At 42.5% G+C, this 20,243-nt stretch overlaps 1 protein-coding gene across 1 annotated transcript in view; it reads left to right on the top strand.

Annotated features, from left to right (window-relative positions):
- Window positions 1–20,243, top strand: part of LOC310886875 (uncharacterized protein) — a 198,591-nt gene that overhangs the window by 65,443 nt on the left and 112,905 nt on the right. The window contains exon 3 of the mRNA XM_083812050.1: window positions 17,661–18,544. Coding sequence (XP_083668176.1) covers window positions 18,500–18,544 — 45 coding nt within the window. The 5' untranslated portion in view covers window positions 17,661–18,499. The remainder of the gene's footprint in view (window positions 1–17,660; window positions 18,545–20,243) is intronic.

The following is a 20,243-nucleotide window of genomic DNA, read 5'->3' as shown; positions in this document are numbered from 1 at the left end:
CAGAGGTCTGGGGCATCGCTTTTAGGATAGGAACCCTACTGGGGTAGAGCCCTTGAGGAGCTGACTTGGGATCGTGTGGCAGAGCTCGGGGACATCACTGTGGAGCCCCATGGTTTTGTATCCCGTAACAAACATCCTCTTCTGTATTCTTACTCCCACCTGCGTTAGCTGCTGGTTGTTTTTGCAGCAGCTTTTTATAGCATTCAGTCTGGTTTTGCCAATAGGGAGAGTATCAGGAGGGAGCGTGTGCGTGCCTAAACGCATCGCCAGGCATGGAGACGTCTGCCTGCGCGGCAGAGCTGGGGACAGGCTGCTGCCAGGTTGCCTCGTCTCCTCCTTTGGCTTCAGGGGGACTTTTTCTCCCTGAGACCATGTTGCGAGAGTAAACGATTCCGAAATCTTTCGGAGCCAGTGGAAAGACTGATTTTAAAGCAGCAAGCGATGTCATTCCAGCTGTCCCTGTTTAGAACTCAGCAATAGCATCAAAATATTCTGTGCAGCCACTTTTGTTTCCGCATTTTTTTTCCTTATAAAAAGAACGATGACGGTTCAATTTAGAGATTTTGCCTGGATTGTCAATCATGAGTTTATCCCTGTATCAATGCATAGGGAATGGCTGTTAGAACTGAACCCTGCTAAGCGTGTCACGCCTTCTGGCATATTATGACTAGTTCTTTCCTTAAAATATAATCATTCAGAGTGCTTCAAAGGCACCATATATCTCCAGATACTTAATAATCATTTGCTTAAGGCGAACATTTTTTTGCCATTCAGATTGGTTTTAAAGCAAACATACTCTGTTCCACCCAACAGCAGATGCTGATCTTGCACAGCCGTGCGCTTGGTGGAACTGCTTATTTCAGTGTACTTAGTCCAGATTATCTGAAATAACAGCTATCTGGCTAGTTATTTCTGTGGGCTGCGGCTCAGTGTGATTGCAGGCTGAGTGTGACAGGACTCCAAAGTCCTGAAGACCTACAGAAATCATTAATGAAATAGTCACTGATGTAGCGAGCCACTTAATGTGTGTGACTGGGGAAGGAGAGTCATTTTGACAGGACGAGGGGATATTTAATGTCTCTGAAAAGCAGATACCCAAAATTGCCGTAGAAAAAAATGTTCTGTACTTAGTTTTCTATGCTCTTTGCTACGTTACATCACAGCTTTCTGTGTTCTTGATTCAACCCAGAGAAATCAAGTCCAATTCCTTCCTCTTTATTCCCATTCTTTGCTTAAAAAGGACGATGTTACTCAAGAGTATCTCAGAAGCATGCCAGAGTTGCATCTTTTGCTTCTCTGGAGTGATATTCATCCATTAAAACAAAAAGCCACCATGCTGACTTGGTAGCATTTAGCACTCCTTTTGCTTTAACGTAAATTACTCCATAAAGTGCAGCAAAGAACGAGGGTCATAACTTGAAACTTTATTCAGAGCTGTAACTCTTTTCCTGCAAACCTGTATAACTTTACTAGATAACATTAGGCCTTTCTCTAGATGTGGAACTTGTATGCATCTGCACGCTTCTCATTTGGTAGTGCAGCCACTCTCCAGAATGCCGCATCTCACAAAAAGCTATAACGTGCCCCCCCCCGAATATCCGGGCTAGGATGAATTCCTTTCATCTCTTTTGCTTTTCGTATATTCCTTTTTGAGCAACGGGAGGTGACAGAGAGCTCTTGACTCTTTTAGCTTTGGGGCTAAATGACTCAGATTGACTAGGACCTCGTTCATGCTTTACGTTTGTGTTTTATGGACTTGGTTTTGCCATACCAGGGGAAGTGGAAGGTTGCAGTCCCCCATGACACCTTAGGAGGCTTGTTCTATTTTACTGCTGTAGCATCCTTGGGAAGGACGGGCTCTTGCCCTTTCACGTGAGCTCTATTTTCCTTGACTCATACAAATGAGAGTTTCTCTCAAATTCAATGGGGGAAAAAAATATTTGTCACCGGATGAAGATCTCCACCTGTTGCTAAGGAAACGTGTCTAATACTGATAAGGATTTATTCTTGGATAGTGTTTTGCCTGGAGCTCCCTGCCTCCAAGTGGTTGAAGGGGGTGGATGGGAAGCTGGGAATAGTTCTACCATCTGAGCAAGGAGACAGCGGTCCTATTCAGATCGCACTTAATCCCAAGGCAGAAATAACTGTATTGACTTCAGTGTGGCTGTTTTTTTTTTCTTGCCTTGCACCTAGTGTAGTCATTTAAGCCTGTGCAGAGTTAGCGCTAAGTGGATGTAAAATGCTGCCAAATCACAGTAATAGCTTTTCATACACTTAGATGTTACTTTGCACATGCCTTACTATGTGTGGCTATAAGTACTGGAAAATTGGGTCCATTAGGGTTAGTAGGATATATTTCAAACTCCGGAAAGTTTTAAAAAAAAAAAGTCCATTCCTAAGCACTTCTGTGAGGCTAAGGATGTAGACCATACCCAGTAGTATGCCGGGATACTTCTGGCTGGAAAAAAGGCAAACTGGGCTTTGTTTTCAGGTGTGCTGTATCCTGGGCTTTGAAAGCACAATGAGTAACTTGGGCTGGGCTCGAAGCATACTTTTTGTGGGCATGTTGATTGGAAATAGGTTAACTAATCTGCCGTCTTCAAAATTGCCATTTAATATTGAAGAATATTCATTTTGGTCTTGGTAAAACTATTCTGTCTCCTGGTCTCCGTAGTCCTTACTCTTAGAGGTCGTATTATTGCATTCTCTGTTTCTTTCCAGCCTTGAGAAGGGATTTTGAAAGGGGAGAGGAAAATGGATCTGGTTGCTACCACCCTATAAATGTAACAGGCCAGACCTTAACTGAATTGGAAGGGTACAACTCTGAAAGGGGGAGAATTCAGGTTAGGTGGAGATCCCTGAACAACACATGGTACTTGGATGAATAAAGGATGGTTGTTATTAGACAAGCATCTCTGGGTAGGAGCAGGGCACCCCTTATGAATTATTGTAGTAATATCTGCATTTCAGCAAAGCCTCGGGTACTGTCTTAAATAGAGCAGGGAAATGCATTGAGACTGATTTAGAAAAGGGCTGTGGTGTAAAAACTGAAGGCTGGCTAGAATACCATAAATAACATCTTATCTAACCTCTTTAGCAATGATTTGAAAGAGAAATTGCTGTTTCTGATGAGTCTGAATGTACAGCCTTAATACACGACCCTGCACTGAGGATTTTGTTGTCATCTTGGATCTATCTTCTAGCAGGATTCTAGCAAAAGATCTATAGGTAATTCTTATCCTGCAGCCAAACAAAGGAACTGTTTATTTTGTTAATGGCATCAATTACACAGTGTAAGTATTATTTATAACTCTGCACTAGCACTTAGTTCTAGGTACATCGATCCATTGACCCATGTAGATGCAGTAGATTGAAAGTGTTTTCTTGAGTTTTCAGTTACCAGGTGAAAAGACGTCTTGTTTTTCATCCTGAGTCTCCAAATTTTCTTGTTTTATTCCTCTCTAAAATTCTTAGAGGCTGATATATTTGACCGGTGTTTCTGAGGTTTAGCAGCAAAATGTTTCTGAAGGAAAGCCTTTTGATGAAGTGGGACAATCCAATATGGATGTCAATCTTCCCGAGAGTGAAAATGCTGATGTTTAGAGGAATAGAGAAACTTTCTTCCTGGCCCCAAAATGGAGTTTATAGTTAGAGATTTCGTCCAAAACCGCCCTCTCTTCTAGGGTTGAGGGTCAGTTCTGAGAACTGCATCCCCATATGCATTCCCCCTCTTCTCACCCTAATCCAAACATAGCACCCTCCCAGCTACTATGAGGAAAATGAACTCTGTCCTAACTGGAACCAGGACACCAGTCTGCTCCCCCTTGCCCCCTCACCAAGACTCGATGTTGATTTCAGGTGTTACTGAGGGGCCGCTGATTTAAAAAATAATAATCTGCACTTACAATAATCTGTTTTTACTGATATTCATAGACTTTTTTTGTCTTAATCCTGGCTTTCTTGTCCTGGTTCATTTCTGAGCTGACTGGTTGCAGTTCATCATAAATAGTCCTTCTGATCCATAAACTCAATTGCTTGTCTAAATTATCTTCCTGGAGCCCCAGTACCTCATTAAAGACATTAATGTCTTTTAGAAGGCCTTCCAGTGGTTCCGTATGGAAACCACAAAGCAGTTGTTACCATTTGACTTACTTAACTGCATCTGTCCTGCATTGACCCACGATGTCTATATGTCGTCAGGGATTTTATTTAGTTTTGCTACTGTCCTGGCCACTGGAGCATCTGAGTGCATTAGGCAATGTGATTAACCTTTGTTATTCATGGCCTTTTCCTCCTCGATTCCTGTCCCCAGAGACTGTGTACAGCGCGTTGGGGTTGTGGGCGGTGTTTAATTACATTATAGGGGCAGGGCTGATGTGGCCATTTCTACCTTTGCTTGCCTAATAAAACCATCTGATGAGCGTTGTCTCGATCAGTTAAAAAAGGGAGAGACTGATTTTGACCTTATTTAATGTTATTTCAATCCTAATGTTAGTATTAATTAGGTGCAGGGGTGTCTTCTAAGTGTCTCTTAAAGCAGTATTTGGTTCTATCTCTTAATTATCTGAGGAAATTACAATGTCATCTCCAAGGCCAAACATTACATCGTAAAGGTTCCTGCATAATATATCCAAATGCCTGCTTCAGGAAGACCAAAGCTTTCCTCATCTGAACTTCATTGACTTTGGTATAATTGTACTTTATCCCCGGTTTATGCTGGTGTGAATGAGGTCCTCGTTCTCTTCCGTCAGCTCCTCTGTCGTTTTGGTAATGAGTGATGGTGATGGTACCTGAGGGCTGGTGAAGAGCGTAGCTGTAACCTGTTAAAAGCATGCCAGAAGTCCTACATCTTTGTGCCCTGGACTGTCAACCGAGGGGCCTTAATGGGCCTTGTGTTGTTGGAGTATAGTCCCAAAGGTGCCCTCGGGTCTGTCCTGCGCTCTGCCCTCGGATGTTCCCTGCCTATTTCTCACACATTCCTTCTCCAAGGGTCCAGTGGCAAGCTTTATAAGCTTCGGGCCTGAGAGCAGGGCTCCTACTCGTTGTCCAGTCCTTTCGCAAAAGGACTTGTGGAAGAGGAATCGCTCCGTTGTGGGAGCGCGCTGTTGGCTGCTCCGACAGTTAATCTGAGGCTTTTGATCCGAACCTGCCTTCCTTCATCCCTTGAGCCAAGCAGAAGTAGATGGAAGCAGAGCGTTTTTCCTAGCTGAATCTGGCAAGACTGTGACACCTGAAAGGGAAGAAAAAAAAAATTACGTGATTGGCATGTTTCCAGGCAAGGGGACAGGACTCGGAAGGGTTTGTACCCTTTGGGAGATTAGCTCCTCGTTTTATTTAATATCAGCTTGTTCTACGCCACCAATGGCACACAGATTAATGGTTATAACAGGTATGTAGATACAGCTAATATCCTCTTGGTTTGTTAATCCGCTTAATGCTTGAAGTAAATAAGAAAGTGGCTTGGAGTATACCGTGCTCTTAAGGCAGAACTGAGCTTGGGGCATTTGTTATTACAAAGGAAAGGAGGAATATCTGAAACATGGGGATTTTTCTTTTTTTTCCAGGAGCAGGCATAAGGCGCTTTGGCGCATTTGAAAACAGATCTGTTTTCCAGAGTTGTCTCAGAAGAGCAGGATCTCTGAAAAGCAGGGAAGGAAGCACCATTGCTGCAGCTTTTTTTGTGTGTGTTTATGTATTGTTTTTTGTTGTTGCTGTTTTTTTGTCATTGTTGATGTTACTTTCTGGGTTTTTTGGACTGCAATGTCATGTCTTTTGTAACAAGCTTAGCTCTGGCTTCAGAACAGAGCCAAACAGCCTCCTGGTAACAGGTGCAAGTGATAACTGAGCACAACTGCACTGTGTGATAAATGCCAACACCTTTCCATGGTCTGACCTTACTCCATTTTAGTCTAATGTGCAGCTGCATGTTGGTGTTTACAGATGACAGCGAAGATAACTGATGCTATTTCTCTCGGTAGCTGGATGGCACATTTTTTTCTCCTGAATGTATCAGCTAATAAACAGGCTCATAATTTTGTTGAGACTGATGTTGCTGCAGGACCTGATAAGCAAGGGAAGTGTTCTGGTATTGGATTCTGTTGCTGCCAGTTTTGGATGTTTCCAGTTTTATCATTGACCCTGGGCTGGTCACTTGAACCAGTAGCACCAAGTCTGCAGCAGCTGCTTTTGGATCCTCTTCCTGAGTCAGGGGGTGGAGGAAAACATTAGGGTACCGTTGGCCTCATTTAATTTTTCAGGTTTTCCTAATAAAATGGCTTGAATATTCTCAGATTGTTCTGAAACACTTTCTGATTTTTTTTTTTGTTTTAGTTGATCAAAATACATTCAAGACCATCCAAAGAAAGTCTTATTAGCTTGTGGTTAACATTTTAATTGCTAATTTTGAAATTCACCCTCAGAATATTGAGATAAAATAGCTTTTGGGGTGTTTTTGTTTTGTTTTGTTTTCTTCCAAGCAAAATCAATGTTACATTACACATCTTGACAGGATCTGATGATGCTTCATGACTTGCATTATTCAGCAACCTAAAGGATTGGACCTCTGGTAAATAAATTTACTTGCAGCTCTTACTTTGTATGTCAAGTGATAACTTTTCATGGATAATGTCGCATTAAAGCAAACAGAAGAAGGAATCTGTATGCACAGTTGTCCAGATGCACAAGTGTCTACTAACAAATTAGCAGTGCTTTGAGATGAGACGGGTCATACATTTGTTTGTGCACTGATGCTCAGTGGTGTTAAATCTATTGACAATGGACCACTTAAAAAATTGTTATGGAGAATTAGTTATATTTACTACTCAGAAATTCCAGTAACAGCCTACCTGTGGCTTGCAGGTATTTTAGCATTAAGCACTGTATGGCAGCGCTTTACAGATGAGCAAGGACACAGGCAGAGCAGCCTCTCAGCTATATGTCATGCAGTCATTCTTTTGAGCATTGCAATTCCATCCAGCCACAAGGATCAGGAGAGTTTCCCAAAGCATGATTAAACGCCTTTTAAGCCCCCTCCAAACAACAGCCAGATTTTGTGCTGTTAGATTTAAGCCAGCATAACCAAATAGGAAACTTTTTTGCTTTTTGATTTGTCCACTTTCAGCAGCTGACTCCTCCTTGTTCCACTGAAATTCCATTGTCTTCAGCTGTGTTATATCAGCTTTACACCATTGAGATGGGATGTCATAGCTGAAGAATCTGAGACTATGCTGTGTAGTAAAAGCAGGTTGTTAAGGTACTGATTTGGGAAGCCTGGACTTAATTCTCTGTACTGCCATACATTTCCTGTATAGCTAGACATACCTAACCTGCCACAGACACACCACATCTCATTTTAGGCACTAAAATTGCCCAAAAGTCCATCTGGAGACAGCGAAGAGGTGTGGTGAGTTTCTGAGACCAACTCATTGCACTGGAGTTGATCTGGGCAAGTCTTTCTGGTTTCTCTCTCCAGTTGCACAGAATGAGGAACTGCCTTTCTAAGTAGGGTGCCTTAGCCAGCCTGAGCACAGGCCCATGTTGAGTTGCACATCGATCTCTCTTCTTGAGTTTGCTGTCTTGAAAATCAGCCTAATAGCTATTCTTTATCTTACTGCAGGCGCTTGTGGAGAAGTCTATAATGATTATTAATTTTGCAGTGCATTTTCTGGCTTACTTTATTTGTTTAAGGGAAAACAAGTAAACAGAGAACTCATTAAGTAGTTGGAATGCTAGAAGCTTGCAATCAAAACCAACACTTAAGTAGTACATTCTGTGTTACATGAGGACTTTGTCATATAGCACCTTGATTTGAGGAATAATGGTAGCGGTATCATTTGAGTAAAGTTTGCATTCCATTTTTAATCCTGCTGTTCTGCCTTCTCTAATAAAGGTGTTCTCCACTAAAACTCCTCTAGCTTTCACATGGGCTGAAATGTTTCCCCCATCCCAAGGGAAAGAATGTAATTAAGCATTTTGGTTGTGTTAGGCTTCATATCAGGGCTGTACTCTTGCAGGAAAATAATAAACAGATTAATAACATTGCCAAAGAGAGATTTAGAGTATCGTCTCTGATTAAGCTTTTCAAAACTAGCCAGGCAACAATGGAAAGAGGTTAAAGCTGTAGAAAAGCACAGTGGGGGAAAAAATGACGCATTTAGTCTGGTTCAGCTTGTTCTCTTGCAAAGCAACTGTTGAAGGCAGCGTTGCAAAAGAGGCGACAGACAGGGGGTTAGGGCTTCTGGAGGTATAGTCATTGCCTTGTCACTGCGTCATATAAACACTCTCGGAAATATATTTCTCTTTTCTACTGTCACCTATCTGAAGTTTGGGGAGTACAATGTTTTTGATTGTTCTTTATATAGCATCTACTGTAAGAATCTCTGTTGTCCTCTCTAGGCAATGCTATAATATTAATGCATCTAGTAGGGCTTGTGGAGTCCTACAAAGCAGTCTCAAGGCTCATCCTCATTCTTGCTGACTTTGCTCAAGCTGTGCTTGAGGGGCCCTTCAGCATTCACAGTGTCCACTTCATCCCAAAGCGGAGATCTAGTGCTCAGTATTGCTTCAAGTGTAGCTCGGGCTGCAGTGAGGTTTGTTTCTGCAGCAAAGCAGATTCTTTCTTGTGGGTTTGTGTTATTCTGCTTCAGCTAGTCTTCCTGTGAATTTTTTCCCAACTGTGCAGACTGTGTTACCTCCAGGCAAGATCACTGCAATGCGCTCCCCTCCAGGCTTGCTTTGAAGAAGACTTGGATGCTTTAGCTGGTGCAGCGTGTGTTTTCCCAGCCACCTCTGAGTTCACCTCTTTTTGTTGGACCAAGTTTGTGCCCTTGCTTCACGTCACTAGGAAAGGCTGTCTGGTACCCAGGCACCAGTTTTGCTGAGGTCTGTCTCCTGATAGGATGTGGGCAGCCTGCAGCAGGCTGCCTTTCAGCAGATCTGGGGACTGTTCAATTCCCTGCTGCTTCCGTAGCATGCTGCTTTAAATCCCAAAGATAGGCTGTCTTCCTCTTCTTAGACAATTCCCAGTACAACCTGTGAAGACCCTATGACATCTCCCTGCACACGAGAGGCTCCTTCCCTGTTCGTTCCAGGGACAGGAGAGAAACTAGAGAATGTTTTCAACCTGACAGCTGCCCTGCGATTACAGGACTTGCCAAATGGTCTCAGAGAAGAAATGGGCCTATTTCCTGGAATGCTTTATGTTTGTATGGAAATTTTATATGGCCTAGTGTCAGGTTTTACTGGACTGTTCTGTAAAGAGAAAGATAAATTACATCAACTGCAGAATTCTTCCACTGCTACTTAAGGAGATGCAACTTACCTGCACGTCTTGTTTTGACTTTCTGCCTACTAGCAAATTCCAGTCCAGTTCCCAGCATTTGAGAAGCAAATTCACCAATTGTTTCTTTGATACTAATATTACTTTTAAAAAAGAGAAGAAAAAAAGCACTCTGGCCTCTTTCTCCCCTAGTTCCCTGCCCTCTTATCTCAAAAGGAATCGTCTTGATTGTTCTTTCCAACACAGTTATAAACTTAGCTTAAAGGGAAGGGGAAAGAGCTTTTTTTTTTACTTTTTTTTGTCTGCTCCCCTGAGTGCTTCTGTTTTCAGTCATTCAGCCTGATCTTTGTTCAGCAGGGCTTCTTGGATGCTGACCACAAAGAAGGGAAAGAAACGCTTTGAGTTGAAGTTACTTGCTAACTTTTCTTCTATTGCCTCAGAAAAATTCCTAATGGTGGGGGAACATCAGGAGTGCAAGGTTGCATGCATGCAGCTTTGACTTTTTCTCTAGGCTTTGAAATCTCATTTGAAATCACACAGACGTATCCACACAGAAATACTAGTAATTCTAAGCCATTTGCTTCCAAAGGCGACTCTCCTCAAGGAAGACAGCGGTGCCATGCACGTAGGGTAGCAGTAACAGGTCTCTTAAGTTTTCTTGCTGCCTTGAGAACATAGGACGCAGATTTAGAGGTCATTGGGATGTATTGTTTTCCCCCAAGCAGAGCAGCCTGTTGGTCACTGCACCGTGGTTGTGTATGGGGCTGCTCAGGACAGCGGATGTGGTGATCACCGGTGAAACCTCTTCCTGCTCCAAGCACCCTCTGATACTGGCCTGCTATTGCATGGGGAATGGTGTGGCAAGGGAGAATCAAGTTAGCGATACTGGTTTCTCGAGAGACTATCTGTTGTTGTCTTCTATTTTTCCCAAGCTATTTATTTTTTCAGTTCTCCTCGCCTCCATAAAACTTTCACCTTCCTTTCCTCAGTCTCTATTTTACAAAGCAATAGCGACAATGCCGTCAGGATCAAAATGTCAGATTGAAGCACAGAACTTTGCTTTGACTGGTTTTTAAAATCAAAGAAAAAGATATTTCTAAAATCTTAGTTCTCTCAAAAGATAAAGATTAGGCATCAGTGCCTTAAAGACTGTAAATTAATAAACCTGTGTGGACTACATCAGTTTACTCCAGCTGCGAATCTGTCCCTGAGTTTGTATAGTTTTAGGATTCATGAAATACTGGCAGATTTAAGGTTTGATATTCTAGGGTGAGGTACGTGCAGGGCTGAATGTAAAGTGCATACACCTGTGCATAACGAAATAGGTTTGGAATACTTAAGATCACCTCAGGAAAGAACAACTTATAGGAACACTATGAGATACACCAAACATGCTGCTGCTCCTATGCAATTGAAGATACTTGGATCCATTTTTGTGTGTGTACAGTCTGCCTTCTCTACTGGTTTATAAACCAGGTAGTAAGTGAATGCTAGACTTGTCTCTGTTTCTCCTAGCAGCCTGGCCTTGTAACATTATTATCCTCAGCTCCCCTCCTACCTCAGGCTACCAGATCTTAGGTAGGGTCTGGCACGCTCCAGGCCAGATATCTAAAAAGCTGATTTTTCTCTGGCTCCTTGACAGGCGCTGAGGTAAGGAGTGAGAAATTAGCAGTGACTTAATGCTGCATTGTGACCATTGCTATGTGTTCAGAATTTTAAGTCACAAGATGTTAGAAACTTGCAGATTAGACCTCTGCAGATCCAGCTTTCTACTCAAACCAGAGCCTATTTTAAAGCTAGGAGTTAGCTTGTCAAAGGCCACCTCTGGTTGTTTCAAAAGTCACCACCAAGGGTGCAGATTGCAGGAACTTTGATGCACAACCTGTTCTAGAGACAACCTGTTCTAGAGCTTAGCAAATAAATGGTAAAGAAGTCTTTATGATTCAGATGGTGTTGCCTGTTTGCATACCCCATCGTACCCTATTTCAGAAGATTATGCCCAGACTAACAGTAATAAAATATATGGGTTTGTTTATTTACTTAGGGGTTGCACTGGTATCACTGATGTGGCAATCTGTCCTGACTCTTAGAGAGGCTCAGATGACTGAAAATGGTCTTTTTGTTCCTCCCTTTCCTTTATTTGTCTGCTAACAATGCCATCTGGCTTCTGTCCTGCTGAGGGATATTCTGGTCTGAACCCCATGTTTCTGTTGCTGGATTGGGGTCAGGAGGTGGTCTGGAGGAATGATTAACTGCAAAGGTGCAGAAGCAGATAAACCGTCATAAAAAACACTTGTAAGAATGAAGCCAAGAACATATATTTAGAAATCCATTTAGGTCTCACCATCTTGCTTAAAATGGAATTGGATAATAATACGTGGCTGGGCAATACAGTTAATGAAAAGCACCAAATGTAAAACTTACCAAATGTAAAAGTTGAATATTTAATGTGAGCTTTGCTTTTCCAGTAAGCTTTTAAAACCCCATTCTCATTTTAAGCAATCTACTGATACATTTAACAAATGTCAAGATGAAATGCTTCAGCAGAGATCAAAAAGGCTGAGGGTTTTATTGTACTACTCTTACAGCACTGATAGCCGGTATTGAACTCTCATGCTAAGGATCAATAGCTTTATTTGATCAAATATGGTGAACTATCAAAGACATTGGGCTCTACCTAAAGGGCACTTCAGATTGAGCTGTCTCCCTTGAGAGCCCTAGGACTCGTGAATTTATGCTTTGATATTTGCTCATGTCCTAGGTATTTTGAGATGTTGTTATTTTTATTTAGAAACACAAGCATTGTTGCTTATTCATGAGCATTCTTTGTGCCTTGGCATATGAGGATCAAGGTCACTGTTAGTGATTGCGAGGCCAGCGCTGGGCCTAGCAAAGTGTTTGGGTTCACCTCAACAGCATACTTTGAGCTCATCTCTTGAAACCAAAACTTAGTCACATCAGAATACTTAAAGAGTACAACACAACCACAAGAAGGGATGTGACAGGGTCAGGAAGACCTGAGGAAGGTGCTGTTCCCCAGTGGCTGTGTGAAGATCACCCAAGGCTCGCTGTGGTGGTGGCACGAGCAATGGCCGCTGGGGATGGAGGGAACTTCAGCCGAGCCTGGCTCTTGAGGGCAGCCAACAGACTCTGCTTTCAGTTGATTTTTATTATTTTTTTCATCCCTGAATCCTTCATGCACACCATTTTCCTTTTCATGTCTTGTGGAAAAGGCTCTCTTGGTTTCCAGGAGCCATCCTGTGAGCCCCAAGCCATGACAGGTGAACATGGCTATGGTGATGTGGAGTTATGGGGGAAGCGATGCTTCCCTGAGACTGCAAGCTGAACAATTTGCCCTGTGAGACCCTGAGTCTTCCCCTTCCTCCCACCTCCAATGTAAATGGTTTAGAGCTCTCAGCTGATGAACTTAGAATAAACATTTGTTTTTATCAGCAGTGCTGCTGAAAGAGGAAAGTGGTGGGAGCTGGGCGGGGGTGGCTTTGGGAGAGGAGAACAACATCGGAGGACTGAAAGAATGCAGGAAGGAGAACTAAAATACCAGAATTAAGCTTTCATCTGTACTTTAGACCAACTTGGCTGAGTAGCATTTTAGTCTGATGTATGAAAGCTGGGAGGTGATGGTTGCACCTGGGACACAGAGGGGAGGACGATGGCAGTACTGGTAGGTGGAGGGGGGTTAGGAGAAGCCCTCAGAGCCATCTGTTTTCCTCTGTGGAATAACATTTGGCAGAGGCAGCCTGAATCCCGTCTGCTAAGGCCTGTTTCTAGTGGTGAAGGAGTGCTTCAGCTTCTCTGCTAAGCCAACCGGTGTTCTGATTTTGTGTAGCGCACGTGTGGATCCATATGGGATGAAAAAAGTTGAATAAACCCCATCTGTAGAGACTGTGAAATTCCAGTTGCTACTTAACATGCGAGGCTGAAAATGGGGCTTTGCTCTGAGGGGGGGAAATGGCAGCTCAGAGAGGAGTGCTCGTTACTGGAGGAGGCCAAACCTACCAGGACTCCCAGCAGCTCTCAGATCTGTTAGTCAAACCGCCCCGCAAACTAAGAGCAGTGAGCAACTGCGCAAATGGGACGGAGGGAGGAGGCCCTGCTAGCAAAGTGCTGCAACTCGTAGTTGGGTTAAAACATGCTGCTGCTGAGGTTTTAATGCCGAGGAGTGGAGCATAATGGAATGGATTTGAACCAGAAGATGCCAGTCTACGATGCGATTTACTGTGATTTGTTCCATTTTGCCCTGCACAAATGATTTCCACCAGTACTAGGAGCAACGTTACAAGGAGGAACGTGGCTTTTCTCCTTTGTCCTGGTCCTTCTTTGCTGCTTTCCCAGCTGGCTAGTTAGTTTCAGCTTAATGGCGTGAGACGAGGTTGGGAGCATTGCAGGCTGAATGGGAATACTGTATCCACTGTGCTGATAGTCTTGGGGGTCCAAGAGGCTGAAGATTGTAGGAATTTTTTCCAATCATGCATTAAATGATTCTTTGGTGAACCCAGTTTTGTTCCACTTTGCAGCAGAGCTTGTTCATTTTTATACCAAACTAAAATTGACGATCAAATTCACGGCCTGCAAGCCAGACCTCACCTCATGTGCAAACGTCGTGAATTTGAAGCAGGTGCAATGTAATGCAAGAAATGCAGCTGTCCTTGCGTTAGCTGTGGAGGAGTGGTTTTGTCCACAGTTCCCTTAACATCAGCTCTGCAGATGGTGTGAAGTGATTACTGTCCTGAATGCTGTTTTTATGCCTCTCCTGCGATACTGTGAATGAGACGTTAATGCGGTTTTACAAACGTGCAGAGCTAAATGTTTCCGAGCTGCAAGTTCCAACCGTTCTGTGATTTTAGATCCAAGGAAGCTTGTGGAGCAGAGGTTAACTCCTTCGGCTGAGCCACAGACCTGCCTCTTCCTTCTGGTTAGGGGATTTACAGAAACGAAGCCTGAAGCATAGAGCCATCTTCCCTTCTGTCTGTGGATGTCGGCGTGTGAATGTTGGTGATCTCAGTTATGATGTTTGACTTGTTGCTTTCTTGATGCAGTTTTATACTGAAATACAGCACGGTGGATTGCAACCACATTCACATTGTTAATTTGGACAAAGGTCAATGATCTGTGAATGTCTGTGAAGTCACCTTACCGGAAAGTAGCAATAGCAAAAGTTTTGGTTCTATTTCTAGTAGGGGGAAAACTGTTGCCAAGTGTGTTGCTGAGGAACAAGCTGTTTAAATTAAAGAATAACTTAATCCTCCTATTTCTCCCTCCCATTTGTACAACACAGCAGAGTGTATGCTGACAGATGCTGGCCTATGCTCTCTCCACGTTTTTCCCATATCAGTAGATCTCACGTTATCGTTCAAGGTATTCATCATGTTGCATGGAGCTAAGAATATTAGAATGCTGCTAGAGTCCATAAGACAGTTGTCATCTTCAAGGTGATGAGGATATTGATTTCTGAGGACACTGGATGAGCAGGGTGCTCTTTGTTGCTGTATTATACTTGTGGGCCTACAAGTTGGAAGGAAAAGAGGCTCTAAATAACTAAATTCCTGGTTAGGATAGGTGGAGCATAAGAAATGGATAGAAAAGAGCTTCCTGGTTAGAGTTCAATGGAGCACTAGATTGCAGGAGTGAGTCTTGTACACATCTGAATAAACTCCGTATTTATGAAGAGATACAGAAAATTGTAGAAAATCTTGTTGAAGGGAGATGATTTCACAGCAAAAGCTGTTTAGTACTGGAACCCAGGGCTGCTATCCTCTCTTATGCTGGTTCTTTGGAATTAGGATGTGTGTGAACAGGAATCTTAAACTGCACAAAAAGTGAATCTCACACAAATAACTCTTTCCCACAGGAAGTCTGTGAAGATGTACTCAGTGTAATAGTAATCCAAGTTGCTTTAGCTCTGTCAATATTTCCCAATGATGCTTTTTCCAGCATTTTCTGCTTCTTAGTGCTGATAGTTTTATCAGGACAACATCCTGTGTGGAGTGCTCCAGTATGCATCTGTATAACCAGCTCTGGTTTTGTCGATTGAAAGGCTAAGAGGGATAGCATAGTTTAGGGGCTTGATATGAGGGTTTGAAACTTGACCTCTGCCACCCATATACTTTCTTGTAATTCAGGACAAATTATTTAGTCTTTCAACCCCTTTTGTGCAAAATAGGGCCCTGTCTCTTTCTGCCTGGTTTGGTTCAGTTAAATGTATGCTATTTTGAACAGAGCTTGTACCTGCTTTGTGCATCTGCGCTACTGTGCACAATGGGATCTGGCTTTTAGGGGAAGCTGCTCTGACTGGGTAATGACTGGATGTTGGAAATAGCTTTTCTGTTGACTTGGTAGTCAGTGTCTTCGTTCTGAAAAGCTGGATCTTCATGTGGCAATAATATCTTGAATACGATAGGAAAGCAAAGGATTGTTCCGTACCCACTGCCCGGGGAACAGAAATAGTTGTTTTCTTAAGCACACTTACTAATTGTGTAGGGTTATTAAACATTTTGGGTAATGGCTGCTTGCTTTGTCCAGCCTCTCTAGATTTTTGTCAGAACCTGCTGATGATTGTTTTTTGTGCTTTCCTTCACTTTCAGGTGCAGTGTAATCTGTATACCTGCATTTGCAGATGCAAATTGGTCTTAACCTGATTATATCCACCGGGAGGGCAAACAGTTCAGTAGGTTATTGTTTAAATATGCACTACAATTAGCAACTGTTTAAGAACACTTCAGTTTTGTATTGAGAGACAACAGGAAACGTGAATATTGAATGGAAAAGAGCATAATAGAGTGCACAAATGAAATTCTGTCTTATGTGTCATCACGTGTTCCAGGTGCTATTTAAAACTGCAAAAATAGGATCTAAATTGCTTATAGGAGCTATTCTTGTATCTCTTTGTAGTGATGAATTTTATCTTACAGCAGTGCCCTTACTGATTGAAATAAATTGCTTTGGGGAGTTGGCCTGCCTGTAAGCAAACGTACTGGCTGGGGGAGAACTAATGTTACAAAAGATTCCTCTCCTGGTGCATGTAGTTTCATTCATACGCTTGCAACCATTACAATAAAAACGTTATTGGTCTGCATATTAAAGCACAGAACTGCTGAGCAGTCGGAACAGCACTCGCTTGAAAACAATGGAACCCCCTGATCTGAACATGTGTAGCTGTCTATATCAGATTCTAGGCGCTGGAAGTGAAACACCTGAAGTTAGTGGTCTCCCTTGACCATAAAGGACCTCTTTCTCTCAGTTTGCTGTCTGTCATCTGGACATTATGGCTTTTATCTCTTAGAGATGCTGTGAAAAATAAATTGTTTCTGAAAAAACTAAAGAATAGAGTGCTGAGAGCAATAAAAAAACCCTGTGAGGAGCTTAATTGTATCTTCAGGGAAGGTTTAGAGTAGTACGCTGTAAATAAGGTATAGGACCTCTCGCTGAACACCGAAGGAGATGACAAAGTGTAGAATAGCTCTTGGTTAAGTGAGAGCTTGCTTTATTCATTGTGGTCCCTACATCTGGGGAAAGCAAGGGAGAGGAAAGAATATGATCATGGGAGATGGAAGCAATCAGTGCAGTGCAGCTAACTTAAGGGGGTGTATTGGACAACATCAAAGCTATTATTTCTCAGTTTTCAGATCCTTGCTTCTGAAAGTGACTTGTTGGGGGTGTGCTCTGCCACCATAACTGTAGCCTATGTAGGCAGCACAAAGGATTCGACTGCCCCTGTCCCTTGGGCAAGGATCTCAAGTTGTTTTATTCTACAAGTTCTGAATCCTGCCCCTTCCAAACCTTTAAGAGAAAAGGGGATCCACTGCTTGGCAGCAGTAGTAGATCATGATCCAGCAGCAGAGCAGGCACTAGAGGGAGATGCGGTGCTTTTAAGGCTTGAAACCCAAAGCATTTATTTTAACATGGCTTCATGGACTGCAAGAACCTATCGCGCTACTGCTTGCCATTAGCTGACAAAGCTGCTTGATGTGCCCTGGTGTAAGAATGTAATCTATCAAGAAATAAGAGATAATGACATAAACTACATTGTGTAGATAGCTGCTTGTCATGTGTTGCAAACGGAGGGTGATGGCTTTTCTTTGAGAAGTGTTGTGCAGAGGAGAAATAATGCTGGAAGGTCCAAATGTTGCAGCTGTCTTAAAACAACTGTATTAAGGCATTTTCTCACGAAAGGCTTTCTGCTCTGTGGCTGAATGTGACAAAGTTATGCTCCAAGATGACAAATAATTTTTGACTAATGAAGGCTCTTTACTGCTTTTCCTGCTTCATGTAACTGTCCCCTTGTAAATAAGTGGGAATGTTTTAATGGTAACATCTGCCAGTTGCAGTAACATAGTGAATTTCGTGTTTGTTCTCTGTTTTTCAGGAGCTGTACAGCAAGATCATCAAAGCAATTTTAATGTTTGCGGCTTCTCAATTACCAGGAAGATACGGAGGTATGGAGACGCAGTGCTGTTAATTTGGGGAAATTATTAGAGGTTGCTTCACGCTATGATATGCGCTTTACTTATTCAAGTGGAGTTATCTGTATCTTGATAAAAAATGAGAAGATCACAGAATTTCTGCCCAGATCAGTGTTGTTGCTCTCTGTTGATGAAGTCTTTGAAAAGGACCTGTCATCCTCGCTGATCGCGCACTGTAATGTCTTCATGCTCCCGACTGGTTCAGGTCAGTGATGGAATATATAAGCCCTCAGGAGCCACAGAGATGTGTTTGTGTTGTCTGGTGTGGTACCTGCTCTGTTCCTTGTCAGTACCTTGGCAACCAGTGAATGATTTCCTAGTGCATCGAGGAAGAAGCCAGAGAGTTGCATGAAGGCCAGAAGGCATATTTTTCTTCCCAGCAGAGGAACCTGTTAGCTGGAAGATGTCTTTTCCCTGTTGTGAGGAGAAATGACTACTATTTCACCAAACCAGGGGACAAAACTGGAATCCACATGCCTTATTTTCCTTAAATAGGACTAGACTTAGTCTTGGGCTGACTGTGACTGCTGAGTCAGTCCAGGTGCAGCTGAAAATCTCATAGTAATGCTCAGGAAGAGCTGACGATGGCAGGAGCATCATTGCCTCAGCTGGAACTAAAGCTTCAGAACTTTTGTGGAGATACCCTGAGGTTTCAACTAGCAAGCACCCTGGTGGCTATAACTAGCATTGCCTCCTTCATCAGACATCCGAAAGCTGCCCTGTAACCCTCTCCATATCCTGAATGATCCTGTACCTGCTGAACTTACGAGAAGCACAAGTTGTGGCAGTAAGTATATGGCTTTCCATGTCATTTTTTTCCGATGTGAAATTATGACAGCATACAGAGAGAAAAAAATTAGTTTAGCATTTAATAAATGACTGTCTGTATGTACTTTGAAGATTTAAAGTGTGATGGAAGCGCTGCTCGGTGTTATTTTTAGAGCCCCTTATGTCTTCAGTGGAATGAAGTTCCATAATGACCTTGGTGCTGCCTATTTAACTCCTGAACTTTGGATGTTTAAGGAGTCATTTAATGCAGACTGCTTACCTTCTGCATGGAATCATCATTTTCATTTCCAACGCTTACTGAAATGAAGTAGTCAAATCTGGTGGAAAATTGAAGGTTTTAGCTGCTTGTCTGATCTTGTCCAGTTGTCACTAAAATTGTGTTTCAGAATCATCAAGCTGTTGAGGTTGGAAGGGACCTCTTGAGCTCACGTAGCTCAGCCTCCCTGCTCGAGCAGGGTCAGCTAGAGCAGGTTGCCCAGGAATGTGTCCAGTGAGTGACTTCTGCTTGTGAGAACATTGTTTCTACCAGGTAATTTGCAGTAGATTTGATCTGCATCTATAGACATCTCTCAAGTACTCAGGGCCCGGTGTGGACACAATTTTGTGTAGATACTGGAGCTGGTCATGTGGGTTCTCACACAGAAAGTTTGCATAGTGGCTGAAAGCATCAAATGATAGTGGATCATCGCCGTAGCAGTTCAGAGTAATGTTGCACTGGTAAGAATGACACCGTGAGATGGAGGATAACGTTAAACTATTTTATGGCTGTGATAAGTCACCCATCTGGCAGAGTAAAATTTCATTGAATAGCATAGGTATTTACTGCGACTTGCCCAAAGTGTTACTGTGTTGCTGTGATCCTTTGATCCTTTTTTTTTTTTTCTAGGGGACTCTGGGTTTTACTGAATTAAAATATGCTCAAGGCTTCGAAGACAACTGGATTGTGCAAACTGGTCCCTTGAGTTGTCTCACTAATTCCCGTTAATCTTCGTGTGTGCAGCCCATCCTTTCCGTAAATTGAAGGAACGCTGTTCGAAGGTTTGTTGATGGATTTCCAGTTATTTGGGTTCATCAATGAAACCCTTGGAGAGGGCGGAAAGTGATAGTATCCTGATAATGGCAATAGCAGACAAACCTGAAGAGAATTAGAGCATGTGTAGGGGATGTAAGGTGTTCTAACAAAAAAGTAAGCATCAAAGCTGGGATGCGTAATCCCAGCGTGTGCACACTTGTATGTTTTTGTTCCTTTGTTTTTAAGGGAATATAAATCACAGCATTCAATGACTTAATATGTACTTGGTCTGTTGGATGCAGAATACAAAGATGTCATTTCCAAAACTTCATCTAGCTCCTACCTATGAAGAATTTAATAACTTTAAAGCCTGCTTTAGTCCCTGAAATTGTGGTAGCTCTACTGGTAATATTTTTCCCCTACTCAGCTGAACAGGAGGGCAGATTTCAGGATTTTTTAATAAAAAGAAAATGGCATTTCACTTTTTGATAATGTAACACTGCATAGAGTTATCGCTTATCTGTTAACTGAAAACAACCTGGTATAAAATACACAGAATATAGAAACTGCAAATGGAAAATTCTTCTTGCTTCAACCCACTTCCTTTTGTTGCATCAGCAAGAGAAGTATTTATATAGAAGATGGTTTCATATAGTGAGTGACAGATTACAATCTTTGCCCATGC

The sequence above is a fragment of the Anser anser genome, assembly GCF_964211835.1.
Source record: "Anser anser genome assembly, chromosome: 26".
Taxonomy (NCBI): domain Eukaryota; kingdom Metazoa; phylum Chordata; class Aves; order Anseriformes; family Anatidae; genus Anser; species Anser anser.
The sequence above is the reverse complement of the archived record's forward strand: the minus strand, read 5'-3'. Positions and strand labels throughout refer to the sequence as shown.